The sequence below is a fragment of the Lates calcarifer genome, linkage group LG5, assembly GCF_001640805.2.
Source record: "Lates calcarifer isolate ASB-BC8 linkage group LG5, TLL_Latcal_v3, whole genome shotgun sequence".
NCBI classification, from domain to species: domain Eukaryota; kingdom Metazoa; phylum Chordata; class Actinopteri; family Centropomidae; genus Lates; species Lates calcarifer.
The window spans coordinates 26,575,004-26,599,678 of record NC_066837.1 but is presented as its reverse complement, the minus strand read 5'-3'; the positions used below and the strand labels follow the sequence as shown (position 1 = coordinate 26,599,678).

General features: G+C 40.8%; 3 protein-coding genes across 8 annotated transcripts; 2 read left to right on the top strand and 1 right to left on the bottom strand.

Moving 5' to 3' along the window:
• The first annotated feature begins 192 nt into the window (after window positions 1–192).
• Window positions 193–8,166, top strand: LOC108884563 (E3 ubiquitin/ISG15 ligase TRIM25). 6 transcript variants are annotated; one of them, XM_018678527.2, is made up of 11 exons: window positions 194–346; window positions 610–1,221; window positions 2,339–2,434; window positions 2,545–2,778; window positions 3,313–3,481; window positions 3,586–3,612; window positions 3,833–3,886; window positions 4,337–4,528; window positions 4,915–4,950; window positions 6,443–6,478; window positions 7,800–8,166. In XM_018678527.2, the coding sequence occupies exons 2-11, from the start codon at window positions 634–636 to the stop codon at window positions 7,934–7,936; spliced, it is 1,569 nt and encodes a 522-aa protein (XP_018534043.1). In that variant the 5' UTR covers window positions 194–346; window positions 610–633; the 3' UTR covers window positions 7,937–8,166. The 6 variants fall into 6 exon arrangements, with proteins under 6 accessions (XP_050926827.1, XP_018534043.1, XP_018534041.1 ...); XM_018678525.2 differs by having other exon boundaries at window positions 3,565–3,612; XM_018678526.2 differs by having other exon boundaries at window positions 3,313–3,493.
• A 130-nt stretch (window positions 8,167–8,296) lies between these two features.
• Window positions 8,297–17,109, bottom strand: dgke (diacylglycerol kinase, epsilon). Its single transcript, XM_018678522.2, has 11 exons — window positions 16,387–17,109; window positions 15,794–15,953; window positions 15,558–15,677; window positions 15,322–15,465; window positions 14,965–15,122; window positions 14,449–14,497; window positions 14,187–14,300; window positions 13,979–14,050; window positions 13,189–13,316; window positions 12,952–13,063; window positions 8,297–11,927 (listed from the first exon to the last, which is right to left on the bottom strand). Exons 1-11 carry the CDS (start codon window positions 16,836–16,838, stop codon window positions 11,709–11,711), a joined length of 1,728 nt encoding a protein of 575 aa, XP_018534038.1. The 5' UTR covers window positions 16,839–17,109; the 3' UTR covers window positions 8,297–11,708.
• Window positions 17,110–19,786: 2,677 nt separating this feature from the next.
• lg5h17orf67 (linkage group 5 C17orf67 homolog) lies at window positions 19,787–23,816 on the top strand. The gene is made up of 4 exons (XM_018678410.2): window positions 19,787–19,919; window positions 21,264–21,352; window positions 22,961–23,091; window positions 23,547–23,816. Exons 1-3 carry the CDS (start codon window positions 19,865–19,867, stop codon window positions 23,075–23,077), a joined length of 261 nt encoding a protein of 86 aa, XP_018533926.1. The 5' UTR covers window positions 19,787–19,864; the 3' UTR covers window positions 23,078–23,091; window positions 23,547–23,816.
• The last annotated feature ends 859 nt before the right edge of the window (window positions 23,817–24,675 follow it).

The following is a 24,675-nucleotide window of genomic DNA, read 5'->3' as shown; positions in this document are numbered from 1 at the left end:
AAGCATGCCTTGACCATACCTTGACCATCACTATTGGGCACCCACCTCTAAACCCATTTAAACTTGTGGGAAATATTCACAAATATAGTAAAACCACCAAACATCAGCCCTTTGAAATTCTGACGTTTGAAATTCTGACGTCTGTGCTCACAATGATGTTTTTTGTCCACATAAAGCATAAAGATATGCTCACACCCACACACACACAGTCAGAGAGAGAGAGAGAGAGAGAGAGAGAGAGAGAGAGAGAGGTGACGTAGCTTGTCAGTGGTCACGAGATATCTGGGCAAATGTCATTGCCTAAACTAATGCCAGTGAGTTGGAGCGAGCTTCAGCAGCACAAAAGGTACGTGGAGGTAAAATGATTATTATTATTATTTTGAAGACAGGAGTTCTGTATAGATAGATGGTTTGTGCGCAGTGGGTTATACATATATTTGCAATAAAACTGTCGTGAAAAGGTCGTGGCGTCGTGTTGATAGATAAGCTGCGACTTAGTTGCGACTGGGGTTTGAATTTTACTGCTTTGTGCTCACTGCATCCAGAGGTGGGGTCGACATTCCTTATGAACACGCACTTCACAAGTTAAGTTTCGTTTCTCCCTCTCAGCCTCGCCTCCTCTGAGCTCTCATCATGGCCGCAGTGGACGAGGGTCAGTTTTCCATCATGAGTCTGGAGGATGAGCTGACCTGCAGCATCTGTCTGAGTACCTTTGAGTGTCCGGTGACCATCCCCTGCGGACACAACTTCTGCCAGGACTGTCTCCTCGCCACCTGGAAGGAAACTTACAGCTGTCCTCAGTGTCGGACCCACTTCCCCACCAAACCGGAGCTGAAGAAGAACACGGTCCTCAGCACCGTGGTGGAGACCTTCAACCTGAGGTCGAGCAAGAGCGAAGAGAAAGAGGAGAAAAAAGCAAAGGAAAAGGATGTCATACGCTGTGACACCTGCATGGAAGCAGAGGCGTCCCAGACCTGCCTCACCTGCATGGCCTCTTTCTGTGAGGAGCACCTGCGTCCTCACCGGGAAAATCCAAACTTCGCCCTCCACCAGCTGAGTGAGCCTGTCGGGGACCTGTCAGACCGCATCTGCTCAGACCACAGCAAGCTGATGGAGTTCTTCTGCAGCCAACATGGCCGTCCAATCTGCAGCCTCTGCCTCCAGCAAGTCCACAAAGGCTGCTCCTTCACGACCCCTGAGGAGCAGAGGAACCTAAAAGAGGTCTGTGTGTGTGTGTCATGAGTCTCACCAGTGGTGGAAGATTTATCCCTTACTTGAGTAGAAGTAACGATACAGCAATGCAAAGACACTCATTTTCAAGTAAAAGTCTTGCATGAAAAAAAAAAAATCTAATTTAGTATAAGAATGCAAGTATTACCAGCAAAAAGGCACTGGTGTTGTACTGGCACTACACATTATTATATGACATGATTAGATACTGATACTGGCTGATATTTGATACTGAAGCATCAATGTGTGAGCTGCATGTAACAACTGAGAGATGGAGCTAGTTTGAATTACTTTATACAGTTTTATATGCAGTCAAATCAGGAACAACAACTTGAAAGTGGTATTTAAGTGCAGTACTTGGGTACATGTAGTTTGTTACTTTCTACCACTGAGTCTCATATATTTTGAGAAATATGCTGATTGGCCTCGTTTCCTTGACGTCTGTGAGAAGATTGATGAACATGTTGCTGGAGCCAGCAGCCAGTTAGCTTAGCTTGGCATACAGGCTTGAAACAGGGGTAAAGAGCTAGCCTGGCTCTGTCACAAGGTTCCCATACACAGCGTGTTAATTATTGAGCCTTAGAGGCGCTGGTAGGTGGATATTGTTACCACAGATAAAGTCAGACCACACATGGCAATAAAAAAATGCAATAAAACTAAAATACAGAGACCTGTTGCACAGAGGTTCAGTTTATGCTTAATCAGATGCAGTTTCAGAAGGATTAAATATAACGTCATATATTATATTGAGTTTCAATTCAACTCCAAAAAATCAAATAATCAACAATCAAATTCCTGCCCAGATTGACTTGAATTACACAGGCATCAGGCACAGCTAATGAATTTCCTGGCAGGAGGGAGTCACTGATTCACCCAGATACCATTAGGAGAAAAACTGTGATTGGTTCATTTCCTCTTCTGTTATATTAACCAACTGTTTTCCAATACTTATTAGTCCAAGTTTATTAGGATGATCTATTCTATTCTATTGTAAAAAATATTCTATAGCAACCTAAAAACATTTAACAGCAAGAAGGAGAAACTTGATGCTGCCATTTAGAGACTGTGTTGCAGGAATAATGCAGATGTTTCATATCTATCTTTGTAGTCTGAATTTAGAGACAAGTTGGGTTTGCTGGATGGGAAGATTGAGAAGACTGAGACCGTCGTGTTTCAGATGAATGACATGCAGAACAAGCTGAAGGTAATTTTTACACATCACTTTTCCCATGTTTCACAAGAATAGTTACCAAGATGAAATAAAAGAGTTTTTGTTTACTGTTATCTATGGCTCCTCTCATGGTCCCTGCCTAGGACGGGGCAGCCAATAGAAAGGCAGCATTGGCAGCTGTGTATCAACAGATGCGGGATATGTTGGCCCAAGAGGAACGTGAGGCCCAGAATGAGGTGGACCGCGAGCTGGAGATTGGTCAGACGAAACTTCGGGATCTCGTGAAAAAGTTCACTGACAATGTTGTGACAATGAGAAAAGCCAGAGAAGATATCAACAGTCTGCTGAGTCAGTCCCAAAGCCCGGCCTTTCTACAGGTGAAATGACCATTGTCACAGAGATGAAGTAGTAGGGAGGAGGGAAAGGGATGGAAACTCAAGACAAATAAAACAGAAAAGACTGTACAGAGAGAGGTCACAACTGATGTTCACCCATTAAACAAATTAAGACATTTGTTGAACTAATTGGCAGCTGATAATCAATAAATAGTTTACAGTAATTTTTGTAAGCCAAAGTGCCAAGCACTTCCTGATTCCATCTTTTCAAATGATGCTTTCTCCTTGGTATATGATAGTGAAGTGAATATCTTTGTGTTTCTGACTGTTGGTCAAATAAAACAACCAATATGAATACACCAGCTTGGACTGTTGGATACTACAACAGGCACTTTCACTATTTTCCACAACAAATCAGTTAATTGAGAAAGTCATCAGTAAACTAAATGGTATTTTGAAAGTAAACATTAATTATAGCTCTAATTAAAAATTTCCTGACTATTACAGCCATGTCTTGCACAACTTGGGAAAAAAACACATCCTATTAAACTATTTCCTTTCCCTTGTTCCTCACAGGCTTCATTTGACTTGCCTAGGGTCGTAAAGTTTGAACCTCACATGCCCAGAATCAACCTGGACTCCAAGAAGGTGACAGCAACACAGGCTTTTGCTGGTGCACTGAAGGAACATCTGACAGAGTCCCTAAAACTGCCTGTGGAGGCCAGACTACCAATAATTAAACCAGGTGAATGTGCAGGTACATTTTTATTGGGAGATTTTACATTTGGAAGTACACTGTATAATATACTGTAAGGATAATGAAGCCAGTCATGTCCAATTTTGTTGCAGAACTGAACACTGGCAATGCTGCACCTGGTGAGTTTGTGTCATGTGGTTAATACTGGAAATCAAATCAGCTGACTCCATTGATGGGGGTTTGTGGCGGTGGGCTGACTGAAATTCTGGGTGTATGATTCTGGGTGTGTGTGTGTGTGAGAGAGAGAGAGAGAGAGAGAGAGAGAGAGAGAGAGAGAGAGAGAGAGAGAGAGAGTGACAGGCAAATTGTAAAGGTCCATTTGCCATTTACCATTCACAGGTGATAAAACAGCTCCTTCAGGACCTGCAAGTGCTGGGTCTCAGCCAGAATCTGGTATGTTCATCTCTATGAACAGTAGCAAAACATCTAAATTCAGTAGCTATAAATATTTGAACAGTACCTACCCATCAAGTAGCCATGAAATAACTGAGAAATGCAAAATGTGTAGATTTTAACCAGTCAGTGTGCATGCTGAGTCTCTGAAGTTTTGATAAAATACCTTCATAGATCTCTGTCAAACACCTACATGCATTGATAAGACTCAAATTTAAATTAAGCTCACTTATCATTTGAAATTTTTGTTTCCGTAAATCGATTATTTCCAGGAGGCTATGCTAACTGTGTCCCCAAGTACTGGGTTAGCATGTTGCATGTGTTTCTGTATTTATGTTTGTGTTGTTTTAAGGTGTGTGTTTATGATTTGAGATTAAAATGTTTTGTCTTTTGTCAATAAAGTTATTTCTTGTCATTGAGTACAAAGTAACTTCTCATTTCACCACTCAGAACCACCAGAGTCTCCAGAGCAGAGAAGACCGCCCAGGTCCCACAGCCCAGGTGGTCCACCCATTCGGCCGTATTTCCAACCAGTCCCTGTGCCTGTTTTCATGGGCCCACAGGCAGGCTGGAATCCACCCCAGTATGCTCATGGCATGTCACCAGGCTTTAGGCCTCCATTTATGGCAGGACAAAAGACATGTAAGTGAGATTAAAAATCAATCATACACACAATATTAAATTGTTATATATCTCTGTTCTGACATTAGAAAGGTGTGAGTGTGTGTGTGGTGGTAGTGCCAAATACTTTTCTTAATTCTTGGTAGTCACTATTGAGCTCAGCTGGAAATTGAGGTTATAAATATCTGTTGTTTTCCATTGAGTAATTGTGTTGGGGCAGTGTTCAGTTTGTTTTTAGCTTATTCTCTAGAAACAGAAGACTGTTCTGTCTGAAAGTTATGCTGATGAGAGCTGTGGGAATGAACCAAAACAACTGGATTGTGGGCTGCAAAACTACAATGAAGTAAAACAACTGTGTTTCATGTGTTTGAATGCACGTTGTTGTTTTCTTTTTTCCTCTTATACAGACAAGAAAAGTGATACCGGTCACCAACCCCACTACAGTATGTGATCTATCCTTACATTGCAAACTCTCTTGTGAAATTTCAGACTTCATGAATATGTTTTCTGTCTCTGTTGACTGTATCTGTATCTGCTGTTTTCCATTGAGTGTGAGTTTACATTTGCACAGCTTAAGTGTCCAAAACATCATTTCCAGGTGTGCTTTTTCAATCTGATTTTTGGTAGCATTAGTCATGACTAGTCTTTCACTTAAGCTAGTCAGTGGTAACAAGGACGTATCAGCATAGCCGCATATGATGTGGAATCACAGGTCCCTACGCCACTTGCAGGACTTTCCTCATTATGAGTTCATAACTGTTTGAATTAGGGGTGGTGACTTTTTTCGTCATGACACCAACTGTTTACTATGAAGGTGTTGGCCTAGTGAACACGTATTTCAGTGTGTTATTCTTGGAAATGTTCCATGTCATATGAAACCCTATGTAGTCAACTGCTGGTAGATTAATATTCAGAAAGTCATTATCTGTGACTACCATGAAAAAGAGCTACAACTTCTCTAAATTTGTGTTTGAAAGTTTTACACACTTGTGTAAAATTTTAGGGAGTTAAAAGCTCCTTTAGTCTTTAGTGCAGGGAGCTACAGGTATGGGGACAGGGCTTATTTGAGGTGCTATTGTTGTCCTGGAAGTGTTATGAGTTTCGTAGATTAAGATGTGCAGCCTGCATAGGTTACTGTAACTCATGGATGTAGCAACTGGCTGTCTGCAACCGTGGCGTTGAAGCAGTGACAAGGACTGCAGTGAATAGGGAAATAGGCTCCAAATATTTTGCAAGGTGGCGTTGAAAGATTTTTGAATATAGTATTAAATCGTGATGTGGTTTCTTTAACTGATGCATTTAGCTTTAGTTTGTTTGCATTTGATACACTATATTGATACTATGTATATATTTCTATACATATCATTCAGCAAATTAAGGCTTTCAGAAAAATGAAGATTTCAAATTTCCACTTACCACCAGCAAAAGTGTCCTATTTACCCAGGAGTTAAGATATCTGTCTCCCTCTCTAATATAATGGAGTTGAAGTTTTTTAGTGATGCTGACAAGTTGAAAAATAATGGAGATCAGTGTTTCAAACCAAAGAAAATAAAGCTGCATGGCAAGGTATTACAAGGTTATAAGTCAGAATATGTGCTGTTCTGTAATTGACATAATATTCACACAGTTTGAATTTGATTTGATCCGTTGTTATATAAATATCGAAAACAACAGCTTCAAGGTATCTTGTCCTGAACTGAATGTTCAGTTCCAGCTAGTTTCACCAGATCACTGAGGTCACCAGGAGTCATATCATCATAAAAAAATATTTTAATACAAATATGACAAAAAATGAATAGTCAGGATATTTCACTTGGGGTGAAAGTGTTGGATGCACAGATGGATGGAATGGCTGTTTTTTTTTTATTCTTATGTAAAACAAATGTGTTTCAGGTATTTAAATGTGTGTTGATGTTTTCATTTTCCCTCTTACAGACAAGAAAAGTGATACCGGTCACCAACCCCACCACAGTATGTGATTTACTCTTACTTTCTTTTGCAAACTTTGCAGATATGTGGGCAGGGCTGGTTTGAGGTGTGGTGTTGTACTGGTAATGCTCTGGCTGTCACATCAGTTTAGTTCACCCACTAGTTTCCTTTGTGTCACAAGTGTATCACCTGCCCGTTTGCAGCCCTCCCCATCACAACAAAGGAGGCTGGTGCATATGATTCTGATGATTCTGATTTTAAGAGCAACTCCAGGGAAACTAAATCAGGAGTGACTACAAATAACAGGAGCAGGAATTGAGCCATTCATTTTAAACCTACATTAACTTATTTTATTTTATGATACATGGGGCAGTAGCAAAAAACTGTAGACACAACACTGACATAGTGAATTTCTACCTTAAAGTTGGTAGAAAACATTGTAGCAAACATGCCCAAAGGTAGCATTCATTTGGAGTAATGTAATTCTTTTGCAGACTTTCTTATGAAATTTCAGACTTCATGAATATGTTTTTGGTCATGTCTACTTATCATCAGGCCAAGTCTATGTGTTTCTCAAACTTTAATGATAAAACAACATCTTAACAATGTATGGATTCAATGATACAGTCTGCCAAATAAGACACTGAGTGACTTTGTGGGTCAGAATTGAGCTTTGACTTAATGCTTTGTTTCTTTCAGTTTATGTTTGGTGCTAGAATTTACTTTTAATAATTATTTAGCAGTCAGCATCACCTTCACTGAATATTCACTTTTTTCTTTATGTGAATCACTGCACCACTGGTCACATTTGTGTTCTGAACTGGAAGTGTGTGAGTTTTTGAACAGAAATTGTAATTATAATGAGGCTGCGGGTATGTGGGCAGGCCCAGTCTGAGGTGTGATGTTTATGTGGAAATGTTCTAACTTCCTCAGATTAAGCTGTTAGATCAGTTTAGTTTGCCAAGTAGTTCTCTCGTGCGAATCATGCAGTGTATCACTTGCCCGTCTGCAGCCCTCCCCATGTCAACAGTAGAGCTACTGTATAGGACCAGGACTGCGATTCACAAGGAACTTTCTAATAAAAACAACAACTTGTAGGGCTTGTCATAAACCTGCACTACCTGAATTATCTGTTTCCTGTTCCAGGATGTTGGCAAACTTTGAAGGCTTTTGGCAGGTTCACATGAGTCTGGCTTTAAGAGCAGCTCCAGAACTTTTCAGTAATAGCTACAAATTTGGGTGTTCCCACTGTTGTACTTAAGCTTGACATGATTCATTTCAGTTTGAGTCCATAGGTTGACAAGTGGCATAACTCTCACACATTGGGCAAAGTATTAACACTTTTTTGTGTACTTTCTTTCAGAACCAGACAAAAAGCCACCCAGTGCTCAAGGAGGGAAAAAGCCACAGTCCGATTCCACTAAGAAAGATAATCCCAAAAGACATCCTCCTTCAGACAAATCAACTAAACACCATCAACGGCCTAATAAAAATGTCTAGATGCAGCAGCAGATGTATTTACTTCTGCAGTCATGATACAATGAGGGACTGTGGGAATTGTGTATCATAAAAACATGGAGATTATCAGAGGGAATGACACTATTCTTTTGCTTAAATAAACTGTACACACACTTGAAACAGACCCAGCCCTTGGCACTTAAATAATAGTTGCCATGGATATGTTTGATTGTGTGATGACATGAGATATTAAATTGTAAATGATTAATAGAGCTTGGTAGCAGTTGTGTGCTTTCAGCTTTTGAGCTCAGTGTTTCATTAGTAAATGATTAAAACAGTCCAACATAATGACGTCAGTGTGATGGATTTAAATATAATTTAATTAAAACACAGAGACGAGTGTCGTATATATGAAAATATTTATGGGAATGTCTTCAACTTCAAAAGATCGCTTAATTACATTCAGTTCCATCAAAACGTTTGTGTCACCTGTAGTAGCAAATTCACCAAACTGCCTTTACTACCATTTTTGTAAACAGCTATGTTTTACATGATTGTTACCAATTTTCTCCCCGATACAGTTTCTCTGTATTTTCTTTGTGTTAAGCAGTGGCCACAGAAGGCGTCTTGTTAGGGACCATGTCATAGTCAAAATGAAATTATCTTGTTTTCGGCACATTCTTATCACCTTTTAGGGTTCTCTTGTTTTTACAGATATTTGACAGCAAAGTATATTCAAATATATATTAATAATAATGAAAGCATTATAGGACACACAACATGGTGAAATGTCAGGATCAGCTGAACTTTGAATGCAGAAGCACAGTGCTAATGATCTGTCATATATATATATATATATGACACAACTTCACTCCCTCTTGCCAAATTGTATCTATAAAAATACAGTTTTATATCGGCCAAGGTTTAATAAATAATAATAAACTGACAGCTATGGATTAGGAGCATTCAAAACAACCACCAACACCATCATCGCCATACCTCCACCCCTCACAATAAAAATAAGCAAACGTAATTAGCCACACTAGCAACCCTCAGTGTAGTTATTACACACCAGACAACAGATCTGTTCGATGGTTTAAGAGACTTGTCAAATCCTTATCATGACTGGAGCAAAGAATAACTGATGGAGGTGCCAGAGAAAAGGCCATGTTCTATGTAAATCAAAAGGGTTATCACCTACGTTTTTCACTTGTCAGGCACAGTGGTACATGTCAACTTTCGTCAGTTCAAAGCTGTGTTCATCAAGTTTTTGCTTTGGCTTCTATGGAGCATAACTCCATACACTCATTTTACATATTACTGCCCCATAAGGTTGATATGCCAAATATGTTAGCAAACAGAGAACAAAGCTTTTACACTAACAGCAGACGTGGAGCAATACTGCCATTAATTTGAAGTCAATGTGACAAATGTTTAAGATTTGCTCTCTTTTTAGCTTTGTTTGAGTCTCTAACATCTCTCTGAGCTAGCACACAGCCAGCCACTAGCCAACCACCCACTACTCTGGATCTACATCATTTGTGGTGGGCATATAGCATACAGTTGTCTGATATTAGTGCTGTTTTAAGCTGTATAGGCTGTAAAGGCTACGTTTACCTGAGCTGCAAGCTAGGCAGTTAGCATGTTGCTGTCATGTGTACATTAAGAGTGTTTATAATAATATTTAGCATGTTAGAATGCTATCTAAGCATTAATCTCAAACTACATCTGAGGCAGAAATTTGGTCTGTAGTTTTGGAGTTGCAGTTTTAGATGAGTATTATGTCATGAACTGAAGTGTTTTATAAGCAAAAATAAAAAGTTAAATAAAACAAAATACTCTAAATGAAACATTCAAAGGATCAACAGAATCAGTCCTGCAGCGAGATAGGACACTCTAAAACAGTGTGTTGAACTAAGCACATGTTGCTGGCGTGGCTAAAAACCTGCCAATAACCCCCCGTTTCATTTACGCAAATTCAGTGCAACACAGTATAACACACAAACAAGTCTGGTAAATAAGGATGATAAGGTAAAAGATCAAACAGGTGTGCTTGAGCAAGACACTCACCAAACAAACAGGGTGATGAAACCATCAGCCTTGGTTACATGGCAAGGAAGTGCATATTCCAAAAACATAGGCATCACACGGCTAAAAACTGATCCTTGTTCAGCCTTATGAGCAACAAGTTGGCTCCAGGTTCATTAGGAAACATAAACTAACATTCTACAGACTTTCTCATATGGCTGTGAGCAACAGGCATTCTGCATTAAACAGGACCACCTCAAATGGCAAAATGAATTTCCCTACATGAAAGCTGGTTTACTAATATTAACACACATGACTTCTTGCACACATTATGTGCAACACAGGAAAGATGAAACACACACAACTAAACAGATGGATCAAAGTCACATGAACAAATACAGAAAAGTATATGAAAGTGACAGCAATACTGAACTGTTGATGTTAGACCAACTCCTAGCCCAACCCTGTCTCTCTCCTAAAAACACTATCTTTAGTCCACCACCTTGTGGTGACTATTTGGTAAAACACAAATGATGAAATGAAAGAGTGCCTCTTGAATAATGTAAAATAACAACACACACAGCATAATCTCAGCAGTAGTCACTATCAGCAGTAACATTAAAGGTCAACATTAGGGTTTCATGTATGTTACCAACGCTCTAAGCAGTGTAAGGTATTCATCAGTGTAAGTGCCAAAACAGTGCAACACAAAATATGGTGTAAACTCTGCAAAGAGGAAAAAAAGGAGGAAAGAAGAAGAAAAGGTCTGACGTGTAGGCAAAATGGATCCACAACAGTTAAATGGCAGTACTTTCAAAATAATCCTCAACACACCAGCCTGTTTCCTGTGGCTCTCAGGAAAGTTAAATCTAGAATCTTACAACCCAGCAGTTTGACAAGCTATTTAAGACAGTGCATCATGAAGTAAACAACCAACATCAATGTCCAGTGATTAACAGCAGAATCAGAGACCATTTGAACTGCACACTCATTTCAAAACCTTAGTTTGGGTGACAAACGTAGGAGACACTAAAAAACTATCTACAAAGATGAGCCTGAAAGTGGAATTTAACTGATATTTTTGCACAGTTCAACTTTTCACACATCACCCTCTGAAGTCTGCTCGCAGAAAATGCATTTACTGTGTGTTGCTTGTGCTTTTTGTGTGATAAAATTTCATTAATGGACAAAAGTCTGACAAAACGTCCACTTTACACTCAACACAACAGTACTGCTCTCTCCTGTGTTACAGTGTCAGCATGGACATGGCTTTGAGGGGGGTTTGTCTATTGAACCTGGGCAACTTGTTAAAAAATGGCTCACTGATAACTGCTGGGCTGCACTGGGTATTTGACTGTAAATACAGTATAACAAACACAGTATAATTGACTATAGTAATAATATCTATGGCACAAGGGATCAGTGCAAATAAACAGCAATCTTTCTCCATAACATTCACCTCCACCTGACTGTCCCACCTGTCGAGGCGGAACTGCCTGAGCTCTGGGTTACAATATATGGAGTGTGAAGGTAAAAGACCAAAAAACAACTCACACCAGCCCAATTACAAACTAACCTTTTTAACCCCTGCAATCAGAAATGAAAAATGAAAATTCTAACATCTATTCTCACCAACATGGATTTGAGGACAACATGTGCTCAAAGACCTTAGAGGAGGACGACTAAGTGACACTATAAATGACAAATTAATAGAAACGAATGCTGAAGAATGAAGACAGAAACCTAAGTTAACAAGAGCTTCAGGTCACATGATGTTTGGGGCAGGTCATGCACGAGCGGAGGCTGGCCCCGGGGGCCTGGGTGAGTCTTGAGGGGTGGGGCTCTCTGTTTCAGAGGCACTGGATTCGTCGTCGTCATCCGTCTGCTCCGCGCTGTGATACAGCATGAGGGCCTGGGTCTTGTGGGTGATTGTGATGGTGCAGGGGCCCTGGGCCCACGGCTCCCCATCTACCTGCATGGGCATCTTGGAGCTCTTGAGAACCAGCTGCGGAGGCATGACATATGGTATAACGCATCATTAAATGTCACAACCATTACCAGTGCATTTTCTCCTCATGTGATGCTTCTGTTCAGCAAAAAAAACTGTTGCCATGGCAACAACTACATCAAACTTTATCCAGCCTTGACTCTGCATTACAGACTGCAGCTGTCTACAGGGACGTATCTCATCAAGTAACCTTTTAATTTGCTTTATAAAAAGCTTTGTTTGATAAATTAGAACAAGAACATAATTTTACAAACCACCCTGGGTTTTGCCTCTCAGGCTACATGTTGGGGGGAAGTAGGCAGCCTGTCACAAAGCACTAAAATAAAACACAAACCCTCCCCGTTAAAAAAAAAAAAAAAAAAATCAAATTATGTTTAATTTGCATATGACAGTGTGTAATAATAATATTATCCCAAAGACTCCTATTATTATAGAAGGCTTGAAGAACAACTTCAAAATCATCAGTATTATTAGTTAAGCTGATATAAATGCTAACAAATGCACAAAATTGGATTCACAGTGTCTTTTCTTTCTCTTTTGCAACCCTTGACTTTGTGTTCTGCGTAAGGTATTCAAATACTAGTAAAATTAGTTAATCCATCTTTTCCTGCTGTGGTTATTATGGTCATGCTCAGGTAGCAGTGACAAGCCCTGCAGGTGCACAACAGCGGCAGCCACGCTCTTCTTGCCACTGCCATGGTGGCAGCAGTAACCGTTCACTTACAACTGCTTTGGAAGCACTTTTTAGTGAGTGTATGAGGGCAGATTCTTTTCCTAAAGGGCTTTAGATTACCACACAGAGAACAGAGCAAGGTGGTGTCAGAACAAGCAAAGAATATGAGCACATGCAGGAGCTGTGCATGCTTAATCAGATTAGTTCAAATTAGATTTCCAAGTTCTGTCATGAGGCTAATAACAGGCAAAACTAATTTGACCCGCTCATTGTCTTTCTCCATACCCACTTACTGGGGTAAACAGGAACACAATGCATGCAGTGTGTGTATGTGTGTTATTGCCTCACCCGGACAGTGTGGGCCTGTCCCAGCCGTACAGGATTGGCCAGCTTGACCTGGATCTGTGCACAGTGGAAGGAGCCAAACACACCCACCACCTCCAGCAGGCCATCATCCAGTCTGCAGGGTGAGACAGGAAATGATACTAATACTCACTGTTGGTTGCCATGGTGTAAAGATGAATTCTTGCATTTGACATATTTTAAGACTCTCACAGTAATGTCCCCTGAAAGTGCATGTCTTACCGTGTGGGGGGGCAGGGCTCATCCCCCATACCCTCCCACAGTCTACAGCCTCCTCCCCAGTAGCCAATGTTACAAACTATGATACCCTCCAGACTGGGCAGCGCCACCCTCTCTCCATCCAGCTCCAACTGTGGTGGGACACACACAAACACACATTTATTTTCTGCATTCTCCCACAGGTTTGACAGGAGTACAACTCTCTCATATTTTTTGAGTGGTAACATGTCTAGAGATTATAGCCTGACAGATGGTGATTTTTAAAGCCAACACTGATATTGGCATTTTGAGAGCTAGAGACAGGATTCAGTTCGTTTAGCCTGATTTAGCTTATCTTCACATTAAGACTGGTAGCAGGGGGAAATAATGAGCTCTCACCAAAGTTCAAAAATACTTGATTATCACCTCTTAAGCTCACTGATCAACACACTGTGTCATGTTTGTTTAATGTTGAAATGTAATAGTGAGAAATACTTCTGAAATACTTTCAGAAATAGAGTGTAAAATCCAGAAAAGTTATCATTTTCATAAACTACAAAAGGTAACACTTGTTTTTGAGCAGGCCTGAACAGAATATGCAAACTAAAAAAAGGTGTTTCTTTGTTACTGCAGTTTGTTTAAGTCAAACAACAACAAATTCAGTTGTAGAGTGACAGCTTTGTAAGGAGCAGAGAGCCTGGGGCAGAAGTCAGTTGATTCTCAGCCAAAAATACCAGCAACAGAGAAAATGTTGGCTGATTCCACCAGAACAGAATTAGCATGAAACTTCAGCACATGAACAAGGCTACTGTACCTCAATCCTCTTATCCAAATCCTTACATTCCTGCACTAAACAATCTTTGGTGCCATACAGGAAATATACCGCCTGACGGAGAGAGAAAAGTATATTAATACAAGCACATGTGACATATTCAGCAACCTTGCCTTTGTATTAACATTCAAATTCAAATGCAGTAAAACATTTGCACACGATCTCTGTGTTCAAATGAAGTGGTTCAGACCTTGTTGATGATGCGGCTGGAGAAGAAGGAGGGCGTTTTCTCACGGTGCGTGTGGAAGTTCAGCGCCATCAGAGCATCGGGCCCCACAGAGAAGTAGTTGTTCATGGACAGAACCTGAACAAGACATGGAGTATATATTTTATATGGACTACCAATGTGTCAGCTGTCATCAACTGAAACCCCAACACACACAGCCTGAAAGACATAACAATAAATTTGTGAGTAAAATTAAGAGATTTTACCCATAGAGATCTGAACTCACCTTTGGTTTACGAAAGTAGAGGCCTTTTGAAGCCACCTGCACTTTCCATCTGAAAGTGATCATGTGGGTAATTAGCAGGAACAAAAGACATACAATATAGAAATACAGAAGCCATGATTCAGTGTCCCCCAATGCAACATATACACCTCAGAAATCTTTGACCAAGTTCAAATGTATGTTCGATTACATCTGTTTCCCTAAGTCCAAAAGCTCATTTAAAGCCTTCTGGTGGGGGACATCATTTGTTCATTCATTTTTGGAGGCCTGTTGGTAGTAACATTTCAATCTATAGTTTAAACAAACTGGAATCAGCCTGTAAAATAAGCACATGTCTATGTTTAAATTGCTGAACTTCCCACTGAACCCAAAAAATCTGTCTTACGTGTTAGCTACAACCTGAGCAAAATGAAATTAATATACACAAACATTTGTAAGACTACTGAAAAACAACCATGTATAAACTGATGAAATGATATCACACTGTGGAACATACTGAAAGCCATATTAAAGCCCCACCTGTCCATTTTGACCACCTCAGCATCGAGGATGTTGCGGAGAACTTGTTCCACAGGGATCTCTCCAGCATACCCAGCACCCCAGCCCAAAGTGTTGGAGAGATCATTTCCTGTTCCTAGGGGCAGGATAGTCACCCTTGGGATAAACTGGTCTTGGCCCTGACACAGGACAGTACATAAGAGCAGCAGGTATGTTACTAACTTTACACAGAGTAGTCCCAAATACCCACACTTTCAATCCTGAGCATTTAAGGGACAGTACAGTAAAAAGACAACGGGAATGCAAATATTCAAAGCTTAAAATGATCAAATTAGGTTTTTAAACATCTCTTATTGTACACAGACAGTACAATCTCACCTTTAGCTTCATAGTATCAATGGCATCCAGCACCCATCCCACTGTGCCGTCACCTCCACATACCAGCACCCGGACGCTGCCAGGGGGCAGGAGGGTGCACAGCTGGAGGGCTTTGGAAGGAGTCAACTCAGACAGGTCAAACACCTGGAGGATAAGATGAGAGGAGAGACAGGTTTCAGTCATGTTTCATGAAGAAGAAAAGAAAAGAAAATAACCGACACACACTGCAGACTGACCTGCACTGGGTTGAGGAGGGTGCGAAATTCTCCCAGCAGAGCCTCCCCCATGTTGTTACCACTACGTGTGTTAGCCAAGACCAACACTGGAGTCCAGCCGCTGCCGCAGGACGACGCCAGCTACGGAAACACAAGTACACAACGCCAACACTGCTTATAACAGCTCTGGATCGCACATAAATCTCACGGTATGAGCGCACTCTAGCCCCAAACAGCCCCCATCAAATCCCCAGCACCTTGCTGTACTCGTCTGGGTGCCTGCGGCGGAGCTTGTTGACACGGTAGAGGTAGTGAGGAGGAATGATGAGGCTGTGAAACTCGCCCAGGTCACACTGGTCTGCATCCACCAGGCTGTCCATGCAGTCGTCGTGCACAGTGGTCTGACACCACACACACCTGAAGGAGGGACAGAGGGACACCAACCTATCAGAGAACTGTGACATACACAAAAGCATTTCCTTGAGTCTTGAGTCTTTTTCCATAAAGGGGTCACTATTAGGATTAGCAGAGTAATTTATCTGACAGTGTGAGATTACAGGGCAGCAGCAGTCCATTAGAGCAAATCAAAGACAGATTAAAATGAAAGGTCAAGGGCCCAAAGCATTAGGATATGACAACCACAGACTGTTGTACAGGGTGCAGCAGTAGCTTTTCATGTAGGAAACTGGATTATTGTTACAGACAGGTATGTCAGTGTGTCGGTGACCATATATTTGGCAGACTGTGCCTTGGAGTATATCAGGCTGCAAAAATACCAGAGACCTGCTGTTACACAGTGAGGTTGGTCTCCTGCACATGTGGCTCATAGCTATTGCACCACCGACGCTACCTGAAGTCGCAGAGCTTCGGCTGAGTTCCACACTGCTGTTTGCACACTGCACAGTAACTAGCGAGGGGGACATTTCCGCGGACCCAGCGGTGTTCCATGGCTCCATCGCAGTCGGAGGGGGCCATGATCTCCTTGCACGGCAGGCTGCGGTCGGCCCGGCGCAGGCACTGCTCGTCGGCACACACCCCGCAGCAGTCGCAGAAAGCTCCCTGCAGGATGTGCTGGGAACACACACAGCAGTAGGTGGGTTTGTTGAACAGGTCCGTATAGTGCCAGCCGTGCTTGCTCTTGCGAAAGAAATCCTTCATGTGCGTTTTCCGCTTGGAGCGCTGGGCGCTGCACCACAGCGTGATGATGACCGGGACGATGACGGCCAGAGAGGTCCAGAAGAGCAGCGTCCACTCCTCCCGGGAGCCGCAGTCGTCCTGCGCCTCGTCCCCCTCCTCGTACATCGCTGCTGGACGGTGATGCTAACGAGCGGAAATCAGTAAAAAGGAGAGCTCTGTACACAACACTGACACTGACAGCACACACACCGCGTTTTCCCTGCGACACTCATGTTCACACACACCAGCAGAAAGCTGGCAGCAAGTTTAACTGAAATATGGACATGTTTATGAGTAGCTAACTGTAAACACGGAGACAACGACGTAACGTTGAACCCATGAGCTACCTCGCTAACTTAGCTTCAGCGGAGAGTATTTATATGTTGAGAGAACTCACCGACAGGGAAACGCATGCGTACAACTGCTGCGTACAGTACAGTGAACAACTAACGGTGGAGGAAGTATTCAAATCAATCCAAATCTCCAATCCTTTTACTTAAGCAGTGCACACTATGATAAATGCTCCATTGCAAGTTTAAGCGTTTAAACTCTGACTTAAGTAAAAGCACAAAATAATTAACAGCAAACTGTACAGACAGTATCAAAAGTAAAAGTGTTCTTTCTACAGTAAAATGTTCCCTGTGACTGATATATTACTATGTATGACATTAATGGACATGTATTACTGATGCATCAGTGTGTGAGCAGGAATTTATTGTTGTAGTTTGTAGAGGTGGAACTAGTCCCAGCTACCTTTATGTACAGGTAGGTAGTTTAGTCCAGTGGTTCCCTACTGGGGGGTCAGGCCCCTCTAAAGTGTCCCAGGATCAAGTAGTGAAGTGTCTGAGAGGTCATGAGATGATGGGGCAGGGAAGAAGGAAAAAGTTCTAACTCACAAATCTGTTTTCACTTTGTAGACTTTTCTTTATTATTTGTTTCTTCTTTTTTTTTGTTAATTCATTGATCATTTGATCTTTTGGCCTCAAAATAATTATTTAAATTAAAATACCTGAGGGATCTAAAATAGACACTGTTTTTCTGTAAGGGTTCTGTATTGTATGTATAAGTTTACTTTAAGTATGCAAAGTAAAATCTTAATTTGACCAGTAACTAAAGCTGCTAGATAGATGTAGATAAATGTAGGAGCGTAAGCAGTATTTCATTCTGACATGTACTGCAGGATAAGTATAAAAAGTATATAAATAATAAAGACATCAAAATTGTATTCAAGTACAGAACTTTACTTTATTCCACTACTGGTACAAGGGTCAAACACACTTTTATTTTGTCAGGGGCATTTGTTTATCATTGACAGTGCAACTGCTGGTGAGATGCCTTCAGTCTTCATGTGTTTCTATCAGGCACAAAACACAGACGACTCTGGACCTCTAGCAGTTGTAGTGGAACAAAATCGAGGCTTAAAAACAAAATCGCGTTTCTTTCTACAGAGATTAAAATAACTCTCCGAAGAACATAAGTCAGGGAGCATACGTAGTCAGCGAACACGGAAGTATGTACAGACAACATCTCTTTTTTTTTTATCATCTCTGATTCGGAGCTCCTGATGTGCAGGCTGCTGCTCCACAGCACGCATGCGCTGTGAGCTGCATTGCGATCTCAACAATGACGCGATGGAGTAAAAGCTTTCTGTGCCCCAGGATTTCACCAGAGCTATCATTAAAGTCCGCACGGTGCTGGAGACACATGCGCGAGGGCCAAAGGACAGCAAGGAGCGGAAACGGAAAGAATGACGCACGATGACGTCTTCCCTCGGACGTCACTGGGAGTCCGCCAATCCATTCGCAAGATATATAAATAAATCATGAAATCAAACGAGTGTTCTGTTTTTGCAGGTAAATGTGTAAACAACCAAAAACCATGGAATCAAAATAATGTTGACATCTCTAAATTAGTGGTAGAGATATGCTGCTAATGTGGTAACTCACCACTGACTGACTCATTAGCTATACACTTTCTTACTGTTATTCTGATTATTTGTTTATTATGTTTACTCTGACCTTTTGGAGGTAAACATTTCATTTGGAGGCCTTTCTCTGTGCCTTAGGGACGACGTAGTGATTTACTGCTGTGGTTCCATAAAGTTGGGGGTTCAGATTGGCAGGTTACAAAAAGAATGGTCAAAATCAAAGCAGCAAACATAAGGACACATTTGCAATGAGACTCTAGTGTGGGTAAAGCTCCTGAAGCACTGGGTCCTACATTTCCTATGATCCAGCTCAAGAGTACCTTTCATTAGGCTGCCCTTGCAGCATCCACATCCTTTAATTCTACATCTGCAGGTTATAACACAGATTTCCTCTTGGACATTTGTAATCACCGAATGCAATCCAAGATAACCCATCACTAGAGTTATTTTTGTCAGATCTAACAAAGCTCCCAAAGTCATTTTTACAGGCTGAGTCAAGTCAGCAGAATGTCCCTTTAACCTCAACAAAAACTATATGTAACAATCACAGCAGATAAATACAACACACATGTACCTGAGGTAGACTCACATTAATATAATGCAGTCCATGGTCCCTTACCCTAACCACCCCAATTAAATGCCTAACCCCAACCCCAACTCTAACCTGAACCTGAACCAAGTTTAAACCTCCAAACAGGCCTTTAAACAATAAAGTTTATTATACAGGTGATTGGTTTCCCAGTTTAAACAGGTAAATCCCCTCAAACATTTTTTAAACCTGCAGGTTTTTGCTCATAATATTTACAAAGGAGCATTTACAAAGAAGTTCACCACTTCAGCTACTGCTCTTTACTGAAATGGTGCAAACAGCCTCACAGTCTCCCCCATGTCTTTATGACTGTGTTTGTACCACCATCTAGTGGACAGCATGGTACCTGCATCAATGGTCTCATTCAGTATGTGCTCTAAATTGTTCCTCCCCAGTAATTTTGCAACTTTACAGTTCTAATAGGCATATATAGAAATCATATTTTTATGTAAGTGCATGTATCACAACTGATAACCATGTATTTTAAACATCTCCGCAGTAATATGAGCAGGTATGTGACAGTTTGTGGGTGACGTGCAGGAGGAAGAGGTGGAGAATTTTTCCCCTTCACCCCCACTGGACTCTGGTCAGGACCTCAGAGCAGAGAAGGCTCGGGCAGAAAAACAAGTGTAGAAGATGAAGAAGCTGGTGGTGGTTTTGCTCTGTCTGGTCCTGCTGACCGTTTACACAGGTAGGACGCTCTGAGGGATTTGCCTAAGGAGAACAGTATGCTGTCACAATGAGCTATGGAATGAAATTTTAATTAATAGAATACAGGTTAGTGTTCTGTAACAGGGAATGAGTCAGTGCATTTAAATCCCTTAGGTCAGAAAAACAGAGGAAGAGTGAGTAATGGATATAAGTGTGAGGTCTCATTTAAAATAGTCTTGCATGAATTTGTTGCATCTTTCCTCTTTTGCATGGCTACATATATTATACATGCTGAATTAAAACAGGGAGATGTGTTTCATGACTGTTTTTTCTTTAAAGACTGCAGCATTTTGCAGCTATTCTTTTGCAGCAATATTAGATTTTACAGCCATTGCATTTCCATGTGTAAGTATGTATTCTTGCTTTGAACACAAAATGAATCTTTACAGATCTTCACAAAGACACTTATTTCAGGAAATCTAAAAATCATCTTTCTTAATGAGACAGCTGGAGACTGTGTAAGTGTTTTGCCACGTTGCTGTGAGGGCCCAGGCAGCAGCAGCAGCAGCAGCAGCAGCAGCAGCAGCAGCTCTGGCCTTGTGTTGACAGAGCTGAGTTCGTTTCCACAGCAGTTCCCTCTGGCAGGAGAGGAAGAGAGAGCCAGCCTGGCTGCCTGCTGGGGTCACGTGCTGCATGGGCCTGGCTCCCTGGGGAGCGAGGAGGATGAATGGGCACTTTGTTACCTTCCACCAAATACCCTGCCTCCCAATACAGGCCTGCGTTTAGAGAGAAGGAGACAGAGACAGAGAGCCCTCGTTCTACAGATGCCAATGTGTGTGTGTGTGTGTGTGTGTGTGTGAGAGAGAGAGAGAGAGAGAGAGAGAGAGAGAGAGAGAGAGAGAGCAGCTCCCTTGGGGCTGGCGTTGGAGAATAAACAGCCTCACATGGACTAGCTAAACAGATCAGGTCAGCCACAGCCCACCAGCAGCAGATAGTGGTGAGAGGTTTATTCATGGGTCTGAACACAGCTTTCAGTGAGAGGAATGTTGTCCTGATTAGCCAATACCCAGCCGCCAACCAAACAGCTGTTGTGTTTGTAGGAAAAACAAAATAACTCAAGCAGAGGTCAAACTTAGAGCAGACGATCTCAGCTCCAGAGTCTCTTGTAAAGAGGAAGTAAAAATAGAGGGAAACTGCCAACACACACACTCACTCACATCTACATTATAATAACAGCCTCTTGTCTTTTTTATGTGCTTTGTATCAACTCTATTGAATCTTTTCTGTCCCAGCGCCAATAGATGAATTGGATGTGTGTGTCACAAGACGTGAGTAAACATTTTATCTCTTTGCAGTCAAACTCTTATCTTTCTTTCTCCTTCAGATGCCAACCCTATCATCAAGGAGAGCTTTGCTAAGCAGCTGCTCCGCAGCAAGAGGCAGAAGCCTGGCCATCCTGATGAGCCAATGAGAGTAAGGTTCAGTCAGAGCAAAGAGCACATGTACATTATACAGGGCCCACGTGAATTAGCTACTATTGATCGTACTGAGTTCTATGCATATTTAACCCCCTCTATTTAGCACATATAATACATGTTTATAACACACTATACTGTGGCTGTAAACAAATATAGACACGTAGAGTGTGTATTGATGTTAACAATCATACCTTTTCATCTGAAGCATCCATTGCAGTCGTATTAACAGTTGCTCAATAACTCATACACATAGCCACTATCATGTATGTGTATACACAAGCAAATCTTAGACTGTTTTGTGAAGTATTTATTAAGTGTATTTGACACATATACTTTATACGCATGTACAGGCTGCATTAAATCTGTTTATTATTGTGTTGAAATCCCGTTAGAGAGATATGATTATATCTGTTTGTACACATGAGTGGTTAGAGCTGTTGACAAATACATTTATCTGCACTTAAAATTTCCATATATCTGTTTCTAAATACATTATAAAGTGTTATAAGTGTTATAATATATAAAGCATATTTTAAAACTTTAATAATACTTATTTAAGTGTCTATATAGTACATACACGAGCTAAAATGAAAACTGTTTGTAAATATTTATTTACACTTTACTTCAGTATAAAAAAAATAATATAAAAAAATATTAATTTAAGAATTTTATTTGTCATTTATTTGTTTTTCTAACTTAAATCTAGATGAATAACTTTTAAATGTTAGTTGCAGTTGGCATGTAAAAATTTAAATTACCATCAGATCAATAAAAGACCAAGCAACATGACAGAACAAAACAAAACAAAACAAACAAAAATACATAAATAAATGAGTAAAAATCATTTAAATAAACACACTAGTTCCATTAGTGATCTCGCACAGCACCAGAACTGCTATGAAATATCAAACTTAACATAATTCATATTTTAAATCACAATTCTTAATGCGTTATGCATCTGATATGCACTATGGTCATTATGGAATTGGAGGGAAATTTTAGCTGAGCACATTTTGTTGTAGAAATACATTTACAATAAATAGTGTCATTCTGGAGCTTAGCTCCTCACTCACAGCAGAGCCTTGTTGACAAGCTACAGAAAACATTCACCCTAAAACTTTTCCATTCCTTTCTAATGATAAAAAAGAGACTTTTTCTGTGTCTTATTGAATGATGATCTGAACCCAGTTTAATTTAGCAGAAGATCAGCCTTTGTTACTGTACTTGGTTATTTCTTCTGTTTCTCCTCTGACCTGAGGAAAGTGTAACTAAAGCAGCAGTCCTATAACATAATCTTCCCCCATGCATTTGTGCATTGTAATGCTTTGAATGCAGCCATTCATCATTATTCAAGTCTAAGCATGTTTCCCTCCGTTTAGCTCTGGCTGTAATACTTTGATTTTGCTGTCATGGTGAAAATGAAAGCAGAGTAATAAATAGATGTGAGTCAGTGGAGTTTTATTCTGACAGGGTGATTCCCCATCGTTTTCATCTGTGCAAATGTGGGTAGCAAACCATATCCACATCCATCAGCTTTCCTGTGTTGGTTCTTTCAATTTATTTGCATCTGTCTTTGCCTTCAACCATGCACATCTCTCTCCAGGAGCATCTGCTCCACATGCAGGCTCTGGATCAGAGGGCCCAGGAGACCAACCTGGAGAACTGGTTGAACCCTCACTGCTACCCTCGCTGTAACAGGAACTACGGATACCCTGTCTGAAGAAGATGATTAAGGTCTCTACAGTTCTCCATTTAAACCCCAAATGCAGTGTGCATGCTTGCAAAGATGTGCACCCACAATGAAACAGAACAATGAGTTTTCATTTAAGTCTTTACTGCCAAGCAGGGTGCAATTCTTTTTCCACACTTACACAAACATTTATTTTACTCTTCCTGTTTACTTCCTGTTTTTGTGTGATTTTATCACAACAGTAACCTCAGAAACCTGTCCAACAATTTCAGAGTCAGACATCATGTACATACAGGCACACACACACTCACACTCACACACACACACACACACACACACACACACACACACACACATATATATATATATATGGTCATGAATGTATATATACACAAACAAACAAATCTTGGAGACAAGTCTGCTATAAGTGTGGTGTGTGTTTGTGTGACTTTACATTTATCATTTCCCAGCACTGAGCATTCCTTTTTTCTCTTCACAGTAAAGGACCAGAGGTGACAACATGGACCCAACAATAGGCAACAGTGTAAACTTGATAGAGGGACAGAAAGACTCTCTCTCTTTCTTCTGGAGCAAAATGACCATGTGCAGAATGCTGAGTAAATGGCCATGCATATATAATTTTACGGTATCACAGCTGTGTACTTGCCGTTTTCCATAGTTTCTACATTTATTCTCTGTGTTATGTATCATGTATCATTGGACAGAGTGACGATCAAAAATAAATCAAATGCATGAGTGCTTATAACAATGGTGATATTATTATTATTATCATTACTATTGATATTAAAGAGGAGGACTGGTGTGGGTGAACACTGCAGACCTACAGTCTATGGATCATGGCAAGGGTGCCAGATCACTTTTACTGGGGCACGTGCCCCAGTATAAATGTCACGATTCATTTTCAGCAACAATAAATATTTATCATTGCATCAATTATAATATATAATTACATTATATAATTAAATATATAATTACAGTATACTGACTGGAAAAGAATAGATGTATTTCTACTCAAACGTGTAGCAAGAGTGTTGTCTCCAAATAGAAGCTACAGCCCACCAGCAGTGTTTCTCCTACCATTGTCTTGGCAGAGCGGCCCGTGAATGCGTCAGTGCACAGGAGCGGAGGAGCCGCAGAGGAGACAGGTTGACAACTCACCAGGTTAAGAGCAAGCGTTACAAGTCTGTAAAATCATAGATGGACAGACGCCGACCCCAAACGTCGGAAAAGTCTGCAGTAAACTCAGTATAATAAACCCCCCTCTGTCGGACAACCTGCCCCCCAATTCAGTAATTCAGTTTTTTTATGAAACCAAATGACTTTATACTAATCATTATTGATTAAAAAACATTATTACTAAACATTACTGCATGACTTCTGTAGATGTGTGTTTGTTATTGTTTGGATGTAAGAATCTGATTTTTCTGCCATAGAGCATGTTGATAGAGTTAAAATGTGTTAAGTATGTTCATACACTCATTAATAATACATTTCTAGTTGTTTAGAGGGTGGCAAGCGGTGTGTGTGCTTTATGCCTAGCAACGCCCCTGGATCCTGGTTTTAGTCAGTCAGGGTTTACCGCCTCAAATCTGAATGTGAAACCTAAT

Bases quoted from the DNA above. Each gene is read 5' to 3' on its own strand.
- LOC108884563 (XM_018678523.2), top strand. From the start codon at position 634: ATGGCCGCAGTGGACGAGGGTCAGTTTTCCATCATGAGTCTGGAGGAT. The intron at 4,529-4,914 runs GTAAGTGAGATT...CCTCTTATACAG, and splicing joins TATGGCAGGACAAAAGACAT to ACAAGAAAAGTGATACCGGT. The intron at 6,479-7,799 runs GTATGTGATTTA...ACTTTCTTTCAG, and splicing joins CGGTCACCAACCCCACCACA to AACCAGACAAAAAGCCACCC.
- dgke (XM_018678522.2), bottom strand. From the start codon at position 16,838: ATGTACGAGGAGGGGGACGAGGCGCAGGACGACTGCGGCTCCCGGGAG. The intron at 15,466-15,557 runs GTCAGTCTGCAG...CTTATCCTCCAG, and splicing joins CCCTCCTCAACCCAGTGCAG to GTGTTTGACCTGTCTGAGTT. The intron at 14,051-14,186 runs GTCTGAACCACT...TCTCTCCGTCAG, and splicing joins CCAGCCGCATCATCAACAAG to GCGGTATATTTCCTGTATGG.
- lg5h17orf67 (XM_018678410.2), top strand. From the start codon at position 19,865: ATGAAGAAGCTGGTGGTGGTTTTGCTCTGTCTGGTCCTGCTGACCGTT. The intron at 19,920-21,263 runs GTAGGACGCTCT...TTTCTCCTTCAG, and splicing joins CCTGCTGACCGTTTACACAG to ATGCCAACCCTATCATCAAG. The intron at 21,353-22,960 runs GTAAGGTTCAGT...ATCTCTCTCCAG, and splicing joins ATCCTGATGAGCCAATGAGA to GAGCATCTGCTCCACATGCA.